At 66.2% G+C, this 17,966-nt stretch overlaps 1 protein-coding gene across 10 annotated transcripts in view; it reads right to left on the reverse strand.

The window, feature by feature from the left end:
* Positions 1-266: 266 nt before the first annotated feature.
* GAK (cyclin G associated kinase) overlaps positions 267-17,966 on the reverse strand; it is a 56,126-nt gene continuing 38,426 nt past the window's right edge. For 7 of the 10 annotated variants that reach the window (XM_021100837.2, XM_021100831.2, XM_021100834.2 and 4 more), the window contains 17 exons: positions 17,872-17,921; positions 17,152-17,300; positions 16,586-16,708; positions 15,760-15,893; positions 13,193-13,387; positions 12,885-13,002; positions 12,687-12,766; positions 8,855-9,048; positions 8,220-8,342; positions 7,718-8,125; positions 7,303-7,476; positions 6,654-6,764; positions 5,758-5,874; positions 2,130-2,354; positions 1,580-1,728; positions 817-993; positions 267-746 (listed from right to left, as the gene is read on the reverse strand). In XM_021100837.2, coding sequence (XP_020956496.1) covers positions 645-746; positions 817-993; positions 1,580-1,728; positions 2,130-2,354; positions 5,758-5,874; positions 6,654-6,764; positions 7,303-7,476; positions 7,718-8,125; positions 8,220-8,342; positions 8,855-9,048; positions 12,687-12,766; positions 12,885-13,002; positions 13,193-13,387; positions 15,760-15,893; positions 16,586-16,708; positions 17,152-17,300; positions 17,872-17,921 — 2,629 coding nt within the window. In that variant the 3' untranslated portion in view covers positions 267-644. Of the gene's footprint in view, positions 747-816; positions 994-1,579; positions 1,729-2,129; positions 2,355-2,479; positions 5,051-5,757; positions 5,875-6,653; positions 6,765-7,302; positions 7,477-7,717; positions 8,126-8,219; positions 8,343-8,854; positions 9,049-12,686; positions 12,767-12,884; positions 13,003-13,192; positions 13,388-15,759; positions 15,894-16,585; positions 16,709-17,151; positions 17,301-17,871; positions 17,922-17,966 lie in introns of all 10 variants that reach the window. The other 3 variants (XR_014812003.1, XR_014812004.1, XR_014812006.1) reach the window with 2 other exon arrangements.

The following is a 17,966-nucleotide window of genomic DNA, read 5'->3' on the forward strand; positions in this document are numbered from 1 at the left end:
GGTGCCGCTTTGACTCCCCAGAGAAGAGACCCTGAAGCCCCAGCCTCCTGCTGTGAGGAGGGGCTCGGGGGACGCACGTCTGCGCTGTGCCCGTCCGCCCTGGCCACCGGCCCAGCCCCCAGCCCCAAAGCCCCCTCCGCTTGGTCCTTCTTGCCCTCCTGCCGTGAGGGACCTGCCAGCCCGGAGGCTCAGGCCCGCAGCCACGGGAGCCCCCCTCTGCCGGGCGTGGCACCTCTGTAGAGGGGCACGCAGGCCGCAGACGAGGGTTGTCAGAAAATAGTTTAATTATGTACAGGTGCCACCAGGCTGGTTACAGCAGGTACATGGACGTGCACAAACGGACTCGGGAGGACAGCTGAGCAGCACGACCTGCGCAGGGGACGCGCCCCAGGGGACGGCCGCCGAGCAGAAATCAGACTGCGACACGTGGGAAGAGCGTGCATCGACACGGCTCCTCGGGGACCACAGCGGACAAGGGGAGGCCTGGAGGCGCTGGAATGCTTCTCTTCTCACCGAGCGCAGCGGGCGCGCCATGGGGGCCGGGGGGAGCCGGGCCGCCCAGGTCGCCACGGCCACGGGGCGGCCCCCAAGGTCCAGCCAGCAGCTCCCGGCTCCACGAGGCCCTGCAGCCCTGGCCCCTGGGCTCAGAAGAGGGGCCGGCAGCCCTGGCTCTCAAACTCGGCCCAGGCGTCGCTCAGCTCCATGAAGATCAGGCGGGCGTGCTGCTCGTAGGGCTGCCCCTGGGCCTGTGGACGGTGTCGGTGAGGGGCCGCCTGCTCCCAGGACCCCCTCCCCGCTGCCCTCGCCCGCACCCACCTTGTCCGGGTGGACCACCAGCACGGCACGGCGGTACTGCTTCTTCACCTGGCCGGGCGTCACCAGGTCGGCCATGCCCACGGGCGTCCAGCGGCTCTCGCCGTCCCACAGCACAGTGTGCAGCGTGGACAGCAGGGCGCGGATGTTCCTCTCCTTGCCCTCCGTCCAGTCCTGGAGCTGCAGAGACCGGCGCTGTCCAGGCCGTGCTGGGCCCAGCCCTCCCCCACCCGCAGGCCTCCCGCGGAGCAAGGCTCTGGCCATGGGACGCTTGCCGCAGCCCCAGCCCCGCAGCCCCAGTTCCGGCGTGGACCCGCCCAGGCCTGGCCGGACGGGGCGTGGACTAGATGGTGGACGGCGCCCGGCAACCTTGCGGTCAGTGGGACACGCACAGGGGATCCCCCGTCGCGGCCCCCGACCCGTCGGTCCTGGGGCCCCAGTGGCCAGCAGGGGTGAGAGGCCAGCCCAGGCGGCCTGTCAGGCGGTGCTCGAGGCCCCGGCGCCTCCACAGCAACCTGTCCCGCACGAGGGCCGCTGAGGCTGCGGCCCGGGGTCGCGTCCCACCGGGCTTCAGAACGAGGAGCTCGGCAGGCACCAGGCCTCGTGTCCAGCCACGTGGGCGCTTTCTATCTCACCCCCAGGACTTTCAAGAGAACAGCTACGCCGTGACGCCGAGCAGCCACTGCCTGCGCGGGCACACTGGGCCGAGGGGCTCCTGCCCGGGTGACCCGGGGCCTCCCGCCCGCCCCCGCCGCGGCACCCCCACCTTCAGCTTGAGCGGGTCGGTGTCTCGGGCCTGGTCCTGTCTCCTCATCTCGGCCACGGTCCTCGGCCCCCTCCGGTCGGCCCGGGAGGAGAAGCCCTGGCTGGACAGCAGGTCCTCAAAGTCGTTCTCTGACACCCGCGGCCTCGGACCTGGAGAGCAGAGGAGGCTTTAGGGGCCGCGCTAGGAGAGGCCGGCCCCGTGCCCCAGGTTCACCCACGGCCCCCCCGCCTTCTGCAGGCTGCGCTGCCGGCTCCAGGACCCTTCGGGACAGCAAGACGGCTGAGGAGAGGGAGATGGTGGGACAGGCGCCCCCACCCCGGGCACAGCAGGCGTTGGGACCACCACTGGGCTTGGACCGCCCAGGGGCAAGAGGGGCCCCCACAGACATGCGTCTGAAACCACTCACGTCCACCCGGGGGCTCCTGCGGGTGGAAACAGACCCAGATCTCATTAAACCCCGTCCCAGGACCGGGCTACGAGCTGACCAAAAGGGGCCGCTGGAACCATTCTGCAGCCAGCTGGGGAAGCGGAGCGCGGAGGAAGGACTCACCAAAGCCAGGGGCGCGGACCCCCCTCTCCTCCCGGCTGCCGATCACGCTGAAGCCGGGCGTGTAGTTGGGCCTTGGCTGTGCAGTGGCTTTGGGGGGTGGCCTGGCCTGGGGATGCCAGGAGGTGCCCTGGGCCGAAGGCCGACTTGTCTGCCAGGAGCCGCTGGCCTTGGGAAGGGCTCCTGTTTTGGGACCAAAGCCCCCAGGAGGAGGTGCAGCAGGCGAACCTGGAGAGACAGTTCACGCGGGAAGCGTCAGTGACGGCCCTGCATGCGGAGAACACGCCCTCGCGGGGTGAACTTCTAGGCCAGCCCCCAGGACCAGCAGCGTCAAGGTGGCCCCACAGCCATACCATCCCTGGGGGCCGGGCTGTCACCACCTCCCCACTGGAACGCAGGGCTGAGTCCAGGAAGCTGCAAAGCCAGCGCCCAGGGCCCTCAGAGGCCACACCCCACACCGCGCATGCGGGTGTGTGGCGTGTCAGGTGTGTGGTTCCGCGCCACTTCATACGTGTACAGATTTGTGCAAACACCAGGTCAGGTCGCCCGGTTCTTCCTTCTGTGACTGTCGCCTCAAGAATGCTCTCGAGGTGGAACTGCACGGCAGGGGGCGTCTGTGGCGGGCCCTTCTCACTCAGGACCCACCCACCTGCCCTGTGTGTCACCGGCAGCCTGGCAGCTTGGCAGGTGGGTGCCGCGGAAGGTCTCCAGCAGGTTCCGGGGTGTGGCGCTCACAAGGAGGCTGCTGTGCACCCCGGCACAGACCCCGACAAGCCGCGCTGGCACGTCTCTGGCGCAAACAGCAGGTGCAGGCTCCGTGTGCAAGAAACAGACACCCGCGGCGCTGCACGCCCGCAAGCACCGGGGGCGGCGTCCCCGGGCGGCCAGTGGTGCAGGTCACCTCCACCTCCAGGCGGCCTGGCCCCGTCCTCACTGCTCACCCATTTTCAAGTTGCGTGACTTTTGCTTTGCTTTCACTGTGTGTACGTATCCTAGAGAGTCGAGTATGTGGTTCGAAAAGATTTTTCTGTGTGGCCTTTCATCCTGCCGTCAGGGTTTAGTGGAGCGAAAGATTCCACTTGACCTGCTCCAGCTTCATTTTCCCGGGATGGGCCACGGTCCAGGAGACACCAAAGCCCCGCCTCAGCTCCTGGGACTTTGCTTCCTTCCGAAGGCTTTATAAACTCATGGCCGACTCTGGGGGCCTCATTCACCTGCTGTTTAAGGCGGGGGCTTCAGGGTGTGACCGCTTTCTTTGCCCACGACCAACAACTGACCCAGCACCATCCGCAAACGGCTTTGCTCCCCTGCCATGAATCAGCAGGTCTCACTTGTGCGGGTCATTTCTGGGTCCTCCACCCTGGCCGGGGACCTATGTGTCTGTCCCTCTGCCGACACTACACAGTCCTGATTTCGGCAGCCGCAGAGGAAGCCCGAGGCCTGGCGGGGCAAGTCCCGGCAAGGCCCCTTCCCCCGAGTCCCAGCAACCCCGCAGCGAGCTCGAGCTCGGCCGTGCCTGCAGGAGCCCCCTCTCGGGAATTTCTGGCAGGAACCGGCCCAGTGACCAGGGTGCCTTCCGGGCCGGAGCCCGGCCGCTGGCTGAGGGGCTCCCTGACCTCCTCCCCGGGTGGTTTCGCAGCTTTGCCACATAGGTCCCGTGAGTGCTTGGTAAGAGGTGTTTCTTTTCTCTTCTTTTGGGGAACTGTACATGGGGTGGTTCCACCGTGGGGCTCCTAATACCAGTGGTCGCTGCGAGCAAAGAGAAGCAGCCTTGTGTCCTGTGACCTCGGGAGCTCACTCTGGGACCTGCGACGTTTGCACAGACCCTGGAGGCTTCCCACGCAGACCGCAGTTGCCTGTGCCCCTTCCGTCCCTGCTTGGACCCCCTGGGTCGACCGGGAGCGTGAGGGCTCCCCAGTCCAGCCCCAAGCTGGCGGCAGGCCTCTGTGAGTGCGTGGTTCTCGCCGTGGTTTGCCAAGCATGCCCGGTGCCACTCCTGCATCGCAGGGCGCACGGCGTCCCTCCCCGGCTGTGCTGTGGGTCCCCTTGTGCAGGGTGACCGCCACGTGCCGGGGCGCAGCTCTCATTCTGCGCCTGGACTTGGGAGGGACGCTACGGTCTCTGTCTGCTCTTGGTGTCAGAGTAATGCCAGCTTCAAAAAGCCAACTGGAAAAGGTGCCCTCCTCTTCCCGCTGCCTGGAAGAGACCGGAATTGCTGCGAGTCCTCTGAATGTGCAGTAAAATTCTCCAGGGAGCCCATCTGGGCCGGAGTCCCCCTCACGGTACCGCCCTCCCGCACCGCGCCCCTCGGAGGCCGTGAGCCCGTTGCCCTACGGAGTCTCTGGAGTCTGCGGACGACGTGTCAACCTTTTTAAATCCATCTTAGCAGGGATTTGTCAATTCTGCGGATCTTCTCAGAAAACAAACTTTGTGTTTACCCCGTTTTTCTCTAGTTTTCACTCTGGTTCACCGACGGGGGCTGCGTATCGTCTTCTTCCTTCTTGGCTTCGAGCTTACCTTGCCTTTCTCTGCGAAGACCCTCTGAGCCGGCGAGGCACCTCTCTCTCCCGACTGCACACTCGGTGCCACGGGCGCCCCTGGCGCCGCTCGAGTTGCACCCCGCGTTCCGACGCGGTGTTTTCATTTTACTCTTTGACGTACGGTTCGATTTCCCGCGCGACTTCCCATATGACTCGTGTTGTTTAGCAGCGGGTCACTCCATTTCCAACAACGTGGAGGTTCTACCTCTTGGTGTTGCCGGTTTCTAGCGTGAGTCCATCAGGGAACAACAGCGACTGTACAACTTCTGTTCTTTTAAAGCGGTTGACACTGCCCACGGCCCAGGGCTCGGCCCTTCCTGGTGGCTGGGTGGGCGAGGCCTTCGGCTCCCACGCTTGGCTGACGTTCTGTCTGGCGCCCTATCCCTGTGGACAGAGGGATGCTGAGGCCTCCAACTAGGATGTGAGTTTGTCTCTCCTTCCGGCTCCATCAGCTTCGTGGGGACCCCACCTTCCGAGGGGTGCACTGGAGGCCTTGGGTCAGAGGGCAGAGCTGAGGGTCGGACTCCATCCTGAAAGTGAGCGCCCGGAGGCGCCGCGTGGCCCCGCCCTGCACTCACAGCCTCAGACAGAGGCAGGAAGCCAAGGCCAAACTTCCAGGAACACTCAGGGAGACACTGAGGCCGACACACCGGGGCGGGGGGGGCCTTCTGGGAAGACCTGACTTGACTTTCACCAGAAACTCCACATGCTGCCCGCCCGCCCGCCGGGATGGGACACACGGGACAAGCGCGCATGGTCTCCAATGAACGCCCCCCTACGTCTTCCCAGAAAAGCAGCCCCGGGAGGAGCTCGGCCCCCCTGGGAGCAGGGCAGGCTCACTCCACACTCCTGGCCGAGTCTGCCCCCCATGGTCCCCCACGCTCTGCAATGCCTGCGGGGCGGGGGGAGGCTCTGGAGCCAGCCTTGACGGCTTCTGGGATTATCTCGGTGACAGGCCCTGAGGACGAGGCAGATGGGCCTTGCCTGGTGTGGCTGTGCCCTGGGCCTCGGTGAAAGGGGTGAGGACCCCCCTCCAGTCCCCCCACAAGGGCCTGGCGCTCTCTGCACGCCCCACACAGCCTGCAGGTTACCTTGGAGGCTGGAGCTGAGGTCACCGAGGTCAGCAAACGGGTCCTGGTTCTGAGACTGGGGCTGGCTGGCCGGGGGGCCAGGAGGGGCCGGCTGGCCTCCGGGAGAGAAGAAGGGGCCTGGAGGAGGGCGGGGCATTAGAAGTAGCGCAGTGGGGGGGACGCGGCTGCGCCCGCCCCCTCAGAGCCCCGGGACACGGCCACACGCACCCCAAGCAGCCTGACACCGGGCACAGGTGGCTCTGGGCTTGTCCCACCACCTCCTGGAACCTAAGCTTCAGAGCAGTTTACAGTGTCCCTCGTAATTCCAGGGACAAGGTACTGAGACTGCTGAGTGCAGGACTGTCCTGCGCCCGGGCGGAACCACACAGTCGGCCTGCGAACAGCGCGGCGTGGGGCTGTGCGGCTCCACTGTGTTCCTCGATGGACACGCAGCTGTACCTTCAACGCACAGACGTCACAGTACACAAGTGGGGGGAGAGCCTGTGTTTGACCGAGAGGACAGGTGTCGCAGGCCTCGCACACACCACTGCTCTGAGAGCAGCTCACTGCTGGGGCGTCTCCACAGCGGAGAATCCCGACGTACACAGAGGCCGGGCGGGCCCCGAGTGGAGGCCGGGCGCGCTCCTGGGCCCACGGGCAGGGCAGCGGCCAGGACAGCCGGCAGCCTTTCCGGGGCCTTGCGGAAGGCGGCGCAGCAGGAGCGCAGGGAAGCGCTAGGGAAGGTCACGGCGAAAACCTCGGAATGGGCAGCGCAAGCAGCCACGGGAGCCAGGGGCAGGGCTCGCGCAGAGGGTTCAGGCCGCGCGGCAGCAGGCCTGGCGGAGCACCCCACCCGCAGCGCCGGGCCCGCCCCGCTTCTCCTCCGGGGGAGGGAACACGGTCACGGCGCGCTGTACCTTCTGTGGCCGACGTGGGAGCCGAAGCCTCGGCCCAGGCGTCCCATCCTCCTAGCAGGTCCGGGTGGCTGGTGGAGGCCGTCACCCTGCTGGGCTCTGTCGGCAGGTCCCCTGAGAAGACAGTGCCATCTAGTGTGTCCCCAGTGGGGGCTGGCGCAGGGCCTTGGCATGGCCTCCTGGGGGCCCGTGGGGACAGGCTGGCCACAAGCCCTGAACGCAGGAGCTTGGGACAGCGGCCCTCTGTCCCCTGCTCCACTTGCAAGCAGGCGGCAAGAGGCGCACACCTTGCCCGAGCTAGAGACTGGGGACCGAGCTTGCCAGGCAGGCGGCGTCCCTGGCCTAGCGAGGCCCACGTGCCTCTGGGCCCCTCCTCCCTCCTCCTGGGCTGGGAACACACCACAGGGTCACTAAACCCCCAAGTGGACGCGGGGGCAGCACCCTTGCTTCCTCTTCAGAAAAGGTCCGAAGAGAGGCCCCCTCCCCGGCCGGCCACAGCCACTCGCTCGTGGCCACAGAGCCTGCCTTCCCACCTCCCCAGCAGGGCTTTCGGGGCGGACACCGGCTGCATCCCCTCCCCAGGGCAGGGGGGACCTGCGGCCATGCCTGGTCAGCGCAGGGGACCGTGCTGCCCGTCTCCCCGGCCCCTTACCCAGACGCAGGAAGTCGGAGCTGCAGGCCGGGGGTGGGGCGCTGTGGGTGGAGGGGAAGGACGCGGGCGGGCCGGCCGGAGAGTCTGAGGTCAGAAATTCCCCAAAGAGGTCAGGCCTGGAGCAGGGCTGGGAGACTGGGTCAGACGGCAGCAGGAGAGGGTCGAATGGGTCAGCTGGGACAAGACAGCAAGAAGCGGAGGGCTACGGTGAGAGCTGCAGGGCGCCCTCGGCCGGAGCGCCCACTCCAGGCCAGCCTGAGACGACGTCCTCCTGTGGACGCCGCAGCCCCAAGCGGGGGGCACAGCGCTGTCCCCAAGCCCTCAGGAGCCCGGGGGGAGGGGGGCGGGGCAGCTCCCGCTCCCACGACACCGAGACTGCCGGAACCCCTGGTCCACCCGCCGAGGCGGCACCTACCAGCCGGGGCAGAAGCCTCGCGAGGCGCCGTCGGAGCGCTGGGAGGAGGGGCTGGGCTGGAGAAGAGCAGGGACGTGTCCCCTTCCAGCAGACGGCCTGTGGTACCCGCTGGAGCAGGTGGCGGGGCCCCCAGAAGGCAGCTGAGTAGGTCCGCGTTGCTGGGGGGCCCCCCGCGGGCCTGCGGGCACGGGGCCGGCCCCGCCTCGGCGTGCAGCCCCAGGAGGTCCACGCTGTCCTCCGGCGGCGCGGCTGGGCCCGGCGCGTCCTCATCAGCCGTGTCCCCGCTCTCGGCCGAGAGCGTCGTGGCCTCCTCGTCAGACGGCTCACTCTCACGTCCATCCTCGGCCGCAGCAGGCGGGTCCTCTTTGGCCGGGTGGCCTTCCGGGCCTGCCGTGGTGTCCCTGTCCTCTGAAAAGAAGATAACGGCGCCGTGGCAGTAGGCCCAGCGAGGGGTGGGCGGGCGGGCGGGGCACCCGCGGGCACAGGCCTCACCCGCACCTACCCTGCCAGTCCAGTGTGTGCAGGAAGTGGTTGGCGTCCGCGCTGCTGTGCGGCAGGTCCGGCCCGGGGCCCTCGGCCTCATACTGCGCGGTGGAGCCCGGCTGCCGGGGCAGCTCTGGTTTCCCTGTGGGGAGCGGGGTGTCAGGCCACCAGCCCGGGGCAGCAGCCAGCACGGGGCCCAGGGCTGCGGCCGAGGCCCAAAGTGCGCCAAACCGCCAGAACCCTGCACGACAACCGGCAAGGGGCGACGGCCCCGGCTCACAGGTGTGGACATGGGCACACACACGCACACCCGCGTGTCAGGGGCGCTTGGCTATCCTCAAATGAGAGAAGAGAAAAAACCCCGCCAACCACGAACAACGAAGCAAAAAGTGACCCATGCCATAGGAAGCCCCAGTCCCGCCCGCCATCCCACCTCTCACGCTCCTCTTGGTAAACGCTCTGAAATAAGACAACCTAGCTGAGGGGGGGTCGCCAGGAAGGAGCCCCGCTGGGGGCACCCCCGTCAGAGCCTCCGCTCCTTCCCGGCCATGCTCAAAGTGGGTGCGTGGTCAGAAAATGAACCCGCCCTGCGCCAGAAGCAACTTGCCTCTCCCAGGGCCCTGGCACCTGCCGCCCCGAGAGGAAAGGCCTTACCAAATTTAGACAGAACGTCCTGCTGCTCCTCTCGACTGGAAAACAGGATTTTGGGGTTCAGCCCCCGCATGCTGGCACTCTCCCAGGGGGGTGCCTCGCGGCTGGGCCTGTCTCTGGGCTCCACCTCCACCTCCAGGTGCACCTGGAACAGGTCCGGGAACTTCTCCTGAATGTCACAGGCGTCCAGGTCATACCTGCAGTTGAAGGCCAGACACAGGCTGGGAAGGACCGTGGGCACTTCAGGGTCACCCGACCTTCCCTGGGAAGCGAGCAAAGGGTCGGCAGGGCCTGCGCACAGCGGGGCCCACCCTCCTCCTCAGAGCAGGGCCGGCCCCTGGTGGGGGCCCGCCACCCTCAGCTCAAACCTGGCTCTCCGAATCCAGCCCAGGTCCCCGTTAGACCCACGCCGCCCACTCTGGCAACAGCCCCTAGACCAAGACTCTGGACCCCGGCGGCAGGGAAGGGGCACCAGCCTGCCCCCGCCGGGCAGGAAGAGGAGGCAGGCCAGAGACTCGATGCCGGCCCCAGGTGCTACCGGGGTGGCCGGGCCCCAGGCACAGGCGGCGGTGGCCGCTTCACAGACCCGCCCCAGCTCCGCGTCCTCAGGGACGTCCAGCGCTTTGCCTGTCTTCCCTGAGGCCACCTCTGACAGGGCTTCCCCAAGCGGTGCGCACAGGCCCGAGCTGCCCGCCGGGCGACAGGCCCGCTGCCCCCCTCCTTCACGCTCCAGCGTCAATGTGCATCACTCGCTGTCCTGAGGGGCCAAAACTGTCCAGTGCCAGAAAAGAAACAGCCACGGGGAGATGGGTGCCCTGCTGTCCTCAGCGACGTCGAAGCGGGGCCCCCGAGTAAGGGGGAGGCCCGGGGTGGGGGGAGGCTGCAGGCGTGCTCGGGGGGCGGGCTCGGGCTGGGTGGGAGGCCACGGCAGATCTCAGGTCTTACTTCTCTGGCCGCAACACATGGGATGAGCAAGCACGTCTGACGCCCACTCCTCAGGGGCACTGCCACCTCGAGGCCTCTGTGTGGGCGAGGCCAGGCCGCCCTGCTGCGTGCCCTGCTCAGGCTGCAGCCCCTCTGACCAGGCGCTCCTGGCCCAGAGACCACCAGGGGCTTCCCATCCAGGCAGGGGTGCCCCCAGCAGGAGACGACACAGGACAGCTCACCCTGGCGGAAGCAGCTACAGCGGGGGGGGCCAGCAGGTGGCGAGGGCCTGGGAGGCGCCCACACAGCAGGAGGGGTGAGGGCGCAAGGCCTCTATGAGCTCAGCCCCAGCACAGCCTCGGGCCACCCCTCCCTGCCTCCCCGCCCACCCCCGGGCCAGGCTGGACCCCCCACCCCCAGGCCAGTGAGGGAACAATGAGGTCTGTGAGCAGAGGCGCAGCTCCCTCTGCCCCCAAGGGTCCTGGGTCTCAGAGGGCAAAGGGCCCAGGCCCTGATGGATGGGCCACCAAGGGCGCTTGTGCTGCTCGGCTGGGGAGCAAACACCTGGGCTTTCGTCCTGGACGGTGGCCCTGCCTGCTCGTCCCTGCTCTGCACCGCTGCTCCGTCACAGGAAGCCCTCCCCGAGGCTGGGCCGCTCAGAACACGGCTCCCCTCCCCTCGTTCAACTCCCATCTCTCTTCTCTCACCCGCTTTCTGTCCCACTGGTTTCTCCTACTTAACCAGCAAGTCCGTTTCTGGAGGCTCAGCCAGGAACAAACCTACGAGCACGGCTGCGCACCCGGGCCATTCCCGGGAGGGACACGGGCCGGCCCAGGCCCCACCCACGCTCTCCAGGCTGCGCCCCCAGAGGCGGCCACTCCTGGGGCCCCTGGGCCACACGGGAGGCCCTGCATGAGGCTCGCAGCTGCGTGTGGCAGCACAGCTCACTTGCCATCCCCGGGCACGAGGCTGCTGGGCTAGGTGCTCAGAGCTGCCAGGCCCGCAGATCCGAAAGGCGCCCGCGCATCCCTGCACACCGTCCGGGGCGTCCCCTCGCCTCTCCCATCTGGGCTGCACTCGCCCTTCCAGCCGAGCACATGTGGCTTTCACTTGCTTCCCCGGTGACCAAGGATGGCGAGACCGGGTCAGGTGCTTTCGGGCCATCTGGATTTCGCCGTCGTTGAAGCACTAGCTGAGTCGTCTGCCCAATTTCAACGGGTGTCTTTCTCTTTTCATTACTTCCCCTTTTGGCCGCAGCCACCAAACGTTACTGGAGTTTGGAAGTTGCCGGGCCAGGGGTTGAACCTGTGCCACAGCACTGACCCCCGCCACAGAAGTGACAATGCCGGATGCTTAACCCACGGAGCCACCAGGGAGCTCCAACAATCACGACCTCTTCATACGTCCACGCCTGACACACGTGCTGCAAACATCTTTCGTTCGCCTGAAAACATCTCGACTGGCTTTCATTTCTGAAGGGTGACCTCACGCCAGACAGAACTGCAGGCTGGTGGCACTTCCCTGCCAGCAGGTGTGGGAGGGTCACCACAGCGCCCGCCGCTCCCACATCAGCTGAAAGGCAGCTGCCAGGCTGGTTACTGGACAGTCCTTCCCCACCTGGGGCTCTCAGATGGTCCTCCTTGGTTCTCAGCACGAACTACAACAGGCTGAGAAAGGGGTTTCCTTCTTGGATAAAAACTCCTGTTTGGGAGTTCCTGTTGTGGTGCAGTGGAAACAAATCCGACTAGGAACCATGAAGATGCGGGTTCAATCCCTGGCCTCGCTCGGTGGGCTGGGGACACAGTGTTGCTGTGAGCTGTGGTGTAGGTCGCAGACGTGGCTCAGATCTGGCGTGGCTGTGGCTGTGGTGCAGGCCAGCAGCTACAGCTCTGATTTGACCCCTGGCCTGAGAACCTCCACATGCCGCAGGTGTGGGCCTAAAAAACCAAACCAAACAAACAAAAACTCCTGTCTGCTGTTTACAGAGCTTTCAATTCTACGGTTTCACATCTCTCATCAGTTTAGGAAAATTTTGGGCCATAGCGCTCCCGCCGTGGCGCAGTGGGTTAAGAATCCAACTGCAGTGGCTCGGGTTGCTGTGGAGGCGCAGGTCTGACCCGCGGCCCAGTGCAGCGGGGAAGAGGACCTGGCGTTGCCAGAGCTGGAGCTCGGATTCGACTCCTGGCCCAAGAACTTCCATGTGCTGCACGTGCTGCCATTTAAAAAAGAAAAAGAAAAACTGGGGGCGAGTGATGTTTCCCACCTTGTCTCTGCTGTGTTTTCTCCTCTCAGCCTGTGGACGCCAGCACGCAGAGCCTCACAGGCGGCCCCCTGCACCCGCCCATCTCCCGCCACCGCTCCTCTGCACTCCGCTGCTGTGTCCTGCGTCTGCTTGGCCACGGCACACACTGTGCGACTCAGGCCTGCGGCCCCTTCCAGCTTCCAGGTCTCCAGCCAGACTCCCCTCTATGCGTTTCCCTGAACACGCTCGGCCAGCACGACAAGCCTGTCTCCTGACTCCAGGGTCCGATTCCCCACGGTCTCTGGCCCAGCTGTCCCTGTGGCCTCAGGAACGTCGGAGGACACGCTGACCACAGACGTGCTGGGGCAACTGCCTCCCCAGGAGGAAAACCGGACCTCGGAGGGTGACAGCCCCTCCCTTTGTCACGCTGGCACTTGGAAGTGTGAACTGCAAGCACAACAAACACACTGGGAGACCAAAATGTGGAGACGCTTAGAGGAGCAGCAACACGTGCAGACACGAGCTGCACCCTCAGCCGGGATGCTGACCCCGAGCGGGCAGCCCGCCCCGCGTGAGGACCCTGCCAGGGTCCGTCGCCAGCCCCGGCCTGTACCCCACACACGGCTGGGGCCACCGTGCCCCCGCCCCCGCCACGTGACGCCAACATACTTTGCGAATTTCACAGTGGTTGCGTTCCGAGGCACGAACCCCGTGTGGAACTGGATCTGAAACATCTTCATGGATGCCATCTGCGGGGAGAGCGCACACGAGGTCCCCGGGCTGGGGGCTGACGCCAGACCTCCCCTGGCATTGCAGGCAGGGAAGCCCTCAAGACGGCCCACAGGCTGGGGCCACCCGGCTGCTCACCTTGGCCTGCAGCCTCCCTCCCAGGGTGGACCTGGCGTGGTAGATGACGACGAGCACGTCGCCCTGCACCGCCACGTCCAGGGGGATGACCGCCTTGCCATCCTCGACTCTGAAATCCCTGCACAACACCAAGAAACAGGTCACTCGGGGAGAGGCCACCCGGCCGGAGAGGCCCAGAGGGTCGGCTTCTCCCTGTTGCACGGGTTTCTGTAGCGGGGGCCGGGGCTGCTCCAGGACATGACTGGCGAGGATCCCCTCGGGCTGCCACCGGCCCCGCTCCACACGCACCTCCCGCCACGGTGTCCCACCTCATCTTGTCGTACTCCTGGGACGTGGTGGCCACGCGCTCGTCCCCCACGTAGACCTCGCAGAAGGGCCTGCAGCCGTGCCTCTGCTTGCTGAAGAGCGGCACTGGTGTCATGGCCACGGCCTTGACCAGGACCGGCTTGCTGTGCGGCGTGATGGGCTCCTCCGCCACCATGTCGCACACGTACTCGATGTACCTGCGGGCAGGGCGCGCCACGTCAACCCCACGCGCACTCCATCCGCGCCCCTCGCCACCGGCTTCCCTGGAAGCGACACGCCAGCTCCAGCTCGGCGGCCGGATGGCCTGGCTTCCCACTGCACACGCCGAGGCTCCCTCCCCAGAGGAGGCCGTCCTGCTGAAGCTCTTGGACCAGCCTTCCGCACCCGCCTCCAGCCGAGTCCACAAGGGACCCCGAGAACACGCCTTGTGCGACTCCTAGTCCCCGTTCTGCTGTGGCCCGACGGCCCGGACCGCCCCCTTCCCTCCCGAGGGTCCCGTGGGCACGGCTCTGTTCTTGGGGCATCTATGGGTCTGGAGGTGTCAGTGCTGCGGTCAGCGCCCTTCCTGCCGTCACCCCAACAGCTTTCTGCTCGGCGAGCAGGGACACTGACGTGAGGCCGTGGGTCCCTTCCATGGCACCCGGCGCTGAGCGTCCTTGCCCTCGCCTGTCCCCTGGGGCACGCAGGAGCACGACTGCCTCCTGACAGGCGTCAACACTCCGCCTCCCCAGAGACTGACCCTGGGACGGCCGCCGCCCGGCAGGAAACCTGGGCGCCTCTTACCGACACCACCAGAAGCCAGGACGCCTCAACTCACGTCAACAATCTGAGGGCGCTTGGAAGTGAATTCAAATCCAAAGGAGGGAGTTCCTTGGTGGCTCAGCGGGTTAAGGAGCCAGTGCTATCCCTGCTTTGGTGTGGGTTCAACCCCTGGCCCAGGAACTTCCGTGTGCTGCCAGCACGGCCAACAAACCAGACAGAGGCAGACTTTCCCAGAGCTGTGACTTGGACAAGAAAGCGGCCTGGCCACAGCGTGGGTGGCACTGAGCCAGACGCCTGACCCCTACGCAGGGAGGGCAGAGTGTGCACTGTTTCAAGCCGCTAAGTCTGTCTCGTGGGTCCCACACTCAGCCCTCCCCGAGCCCTGCGGTCAGGGCTCTGGGGCAGCCCAGCTCTCAGCTGGTGCCCAGCCCGCCCAGCGTGGGGACAGACACACAGGTTAAACTGCAAGCTGGCTGCCCTGCCACCCACTCCTCTTGCTCCTGCTTCTTCCCCGACCTCCTGGAATCGCCAAGCCTGGTCCCGCTGCTCACAGCGCTGGAGAAGCACACACTGCCGCTGGGTTTCTTTCTTTCTTCTTCTTCTTGTTTTTTGTCTTTTTTGTAGGGCTGCACCCGCGGCATAGGAAGTTACCAGGTTAGGGGTTGACTCGGAGCTGCAGCTGCAGGCCTACACCACAGCCACAGCAACGTGGGATCCGAGCCGTGTCTGCGACCTACACCACAGCTCCGGGCAACGCCGGATCCCCAACTCGCTGAGAGGCTGGGGATGGAAGCCGTGTCCCATGGATACTAGTCGGATTCGTTACTACTGAGCCACAACCGGAGGCCCCCCTGGTGTTTCTGACAAAAGAGCCGCGGTGACTTGCTGGGGTGCCCCCTTCCAACAGGTCTGAAAGTCGTGAATGTGAAGTGGTCGCCCTTTTTAAGTTATTAGGGTGGGAAGTAGCTGCGGGGCCTGGTGGGGTCCCAGAGCCAGGCCCACACCCGCAGGAACGACACTTGTTGGGCTCTGACCCCTGACCCCACACCACGGGTACCCAGGTGTGTCTGGGACACGGGGAGCACGCTGAGGGGTCGGCGGCCCAGCCCCTTCCGCACGAGCCGCACAGAACTGCCAGTGTGGCCTGTCCTGGGCTGTGAGGGACACGGTCCCCAGGCTGTGAGCCAAAGGGCTGAGCCCCACAGCAGGTGTGCACCACGTGTCCCACTCCACCGTCAAGGCCGTGGGGCCATCTGAGCAGGAGGGGTGGCCGCACAGCCCTTCACTGGCCGGGACGCCTTCCTCAGCTCCCTGTAGGGGCAGGGCCAGGGGACCGGCAGGGCCAAAGCGGCCTCAGCCCCACCCCCGAGACCCTGCCTGCAGAAGAAGGAAATATCTCCCTGGGTCTGCAGGGACACAGTGACTGCTCAGGCCTGAGCCCCTCGTGCGCAAGGCACATGGGCGGCTAGCGGCAGCCACGGGAGCCAGCTCCTGCCAGCTGTCGGCAGAGAGAGCCTAGAAACGGTGTGTCCCGTGGACCATGTGCACAGAGGCAGGAACAGGGGGCTGCCCCGCCAGTGGCCCATGTGCCGGGGCAGCTGGCGCCCAGGAAGCAGACAGATGTGCACCTGTGGGCTGGCAGCCCCAGCGAGGCAGGAACTCTGGGCCCCCCAAACGTGCTCCTCGCCACATTCCACCTGACCCCACACTGTTCCCACTCCTCTGAAACCCACACCGCATCCTGATGCCCACAGCTGCGACTTGGCCAGAGAGGAGCCACAGCAAGGCCCGACGGTGGACGCCGCACCTCTTGTGGGACGGCCAGATGCCAGGCGGACAGCGCTTCATGCTGAACATGTACACGGCGGCCTCTGCGGTGCTGAAGAGCCGGCAGAAGCACAGGAAGGAGCAGACGGCCACGGCGGATGCAGCTCTGCCGTCCTAGGACAGATGCACGGGAGGGGTTCACGCGGCCACTCACCCCCAGGACAGGGAGGGCCTTGGCCTGGGGCTGAAGTTCACTGGAGAACTTCCGAAAACCCGCCTGGTGAGGTGAGAGGTCAGAGAGCAGAGAGCTTCTCGAGAGACGCACAGGACACCCCCCACGTGGCTGCCCATCAGTCCCCGCCTGCCCTTGGTCACCCTTCCGGGGTCCTCTTCACTGTCACCAACACCAGGACGGGGCCACGAACCCTGAAGGGCGGGCTCTGGCAGGGCTCCAAGTGACACCCACAAGCCCTCTGCCCCGACTGGTGTGGGAGGGAGACGGGGGTCCCAGCAGGCAGCTTGTAGGGGTGCTACCATGAGAGGACCTGCACCTGCCACAGCAGGGAGGGTGCAGGAACCCAGGTGTGCACCCACTGAGGGCCTGGGGTCTTCCCTCCCCAGCACCGGAGCCACCAGGGCGGACCCCTCCCTTGGGGCCTGCTGCCCTGAGGTGACAAGAGCCGCACTGGGGACACAGGCCTGAGTCGCCGGCTGCTCCTCTTGGCACCAGCCTGGAGCCTGCAGAGACCTGTTCGCGGGAGCTGGCAGGCGGCTGGTGCACCAAGTTTGAGACAGAGGAGGCTCTGCGAGGAGCCTCTGGGACCAAAGTGTTCTGTATGTGATGGCCCCCGGGGGGCGGCGCTCACCATGCAGTGCACCACGCAGACGTTCTTGGGGTCCTGGCGGAGCCACGCGTGCATGCTCCTGCACAGGCTGTACAGGCTGTGCAGGCTCGGAGCCCGCCGGGCCACCCAGCCGCACTCAGAGACCTGTGGGCAGAGGTTGGCTCACCAGCCGGGGCGCAGGCCCGGGGTGGGGGGGCCCACCCCCGAGCACCACCCCCATCGGGCACCAAGCTCTCTGTGACACGGACTCGGAGCCAGGCCACGGCAGCCCCGGCCAGAGGAACAGAGCCCACCCCTTCCTGCGCCCCAGTCCATTTAAACGCGAAAGGCGTCTGTCCCCTGGGCTCCTGCGGCCTTGCGCTCCTGCGGGGTGGCTGCGGCTCAGCAGCCCTAGCCGAGGGCACGAGCCATCTGACATCCACCCTGGTTTGTGCCCTGAGTCTCAGAAGACCCGCCCTCCCCCCACCGGCCCCACCCCTGATCCTCGCCCCCCAGGCCCCGGCCCTCCCACTGCAGCCCCCAAGCCCCCCACGGTGTCAGAGGTGGCGCTGAGGGTCCAAGAGGCTGAGCGCCGGCGGAGGGCTCACCCGGCTGTGGAACCTGGAGGGCCTGTACGTCCTCGGGGAGAGGTTGTAGACGGTGTAGCGGCCCGGGTGCTTCGAGTCCAGAAACAGCCGCACGTCCTCTACGTTGTTCTTGATGGCCGACTCCACGCCTTCCGCCGGGAAGGACATCACTGAAAGACAGTGCCTGCGCCTCAGCGGCCTCGGGGGCAGGGGGCACACGCGGGGCCCGAGCCTCGCCAGCCCGGGGCGGGGCGGGGGGGCTCCGCTGCTCAGCTGCGGACCCACTGGCACCTTGAGTCCTGAGAGGGGGCAGAGCGGAGGCCCCCAAAGCCCCCACCCCACCGCCCGCCAGACCGCCTGGGGTCTCCAGCAGGTGCTCCCGAGACACAGCGTCTGCTGCACAGTCTGCAGCACCTCAGGTCTCCAAGGTCTGGGTTCTGGGTTTTGCCTGAAGACCCACGTTTTACTATGTGCGGCCTCGCACCACTTCCAGAAAGTTCCACATCAGGGGAGACACTGGGTTGGCAACAGCACCGTCCATGGCAGAGCCCAGCTGCACACTGGACATAGGGTTAGACACCCCAGGCCACCGCTTGGGTGCGTGAGGGGCTGCCCAGAGGCCCTCCCTTTCCCTGCTGGCCGCACCCTCCACACCTGGCCCACCCTGCAGCCAGGGGTGACCTGGGGCCAGAATCCCACCACCGCCCTCAGACAGGAAAGGGGCAAAGCTGGCAGACATACCTGCGATTCTGGACGTGATGTAAGAAATGTCCAGATCTCCCTTCGCGTAACTGCAATGGTTAAAAAAGAAGGCACTTGGTCACCCCGGGAAATTT

This window comes from Sus scrofa, chromosome 8 (genome assembly GCF_054392235.1).
Source record: "Sus scrofa isolate SSC_HxYL_T2T_F1_AM1 chromosome 8, Sscrofa_HxYL_maternal_Yorkshire_Landrace_v2.0, whole genome shotgun sequence".
NCBI classification, from domain to species: Eukaryota; Metazoa; Chordata; class Mammalia; order Artiodactyla; family Suidae; genus Sus; species Sus scrofa.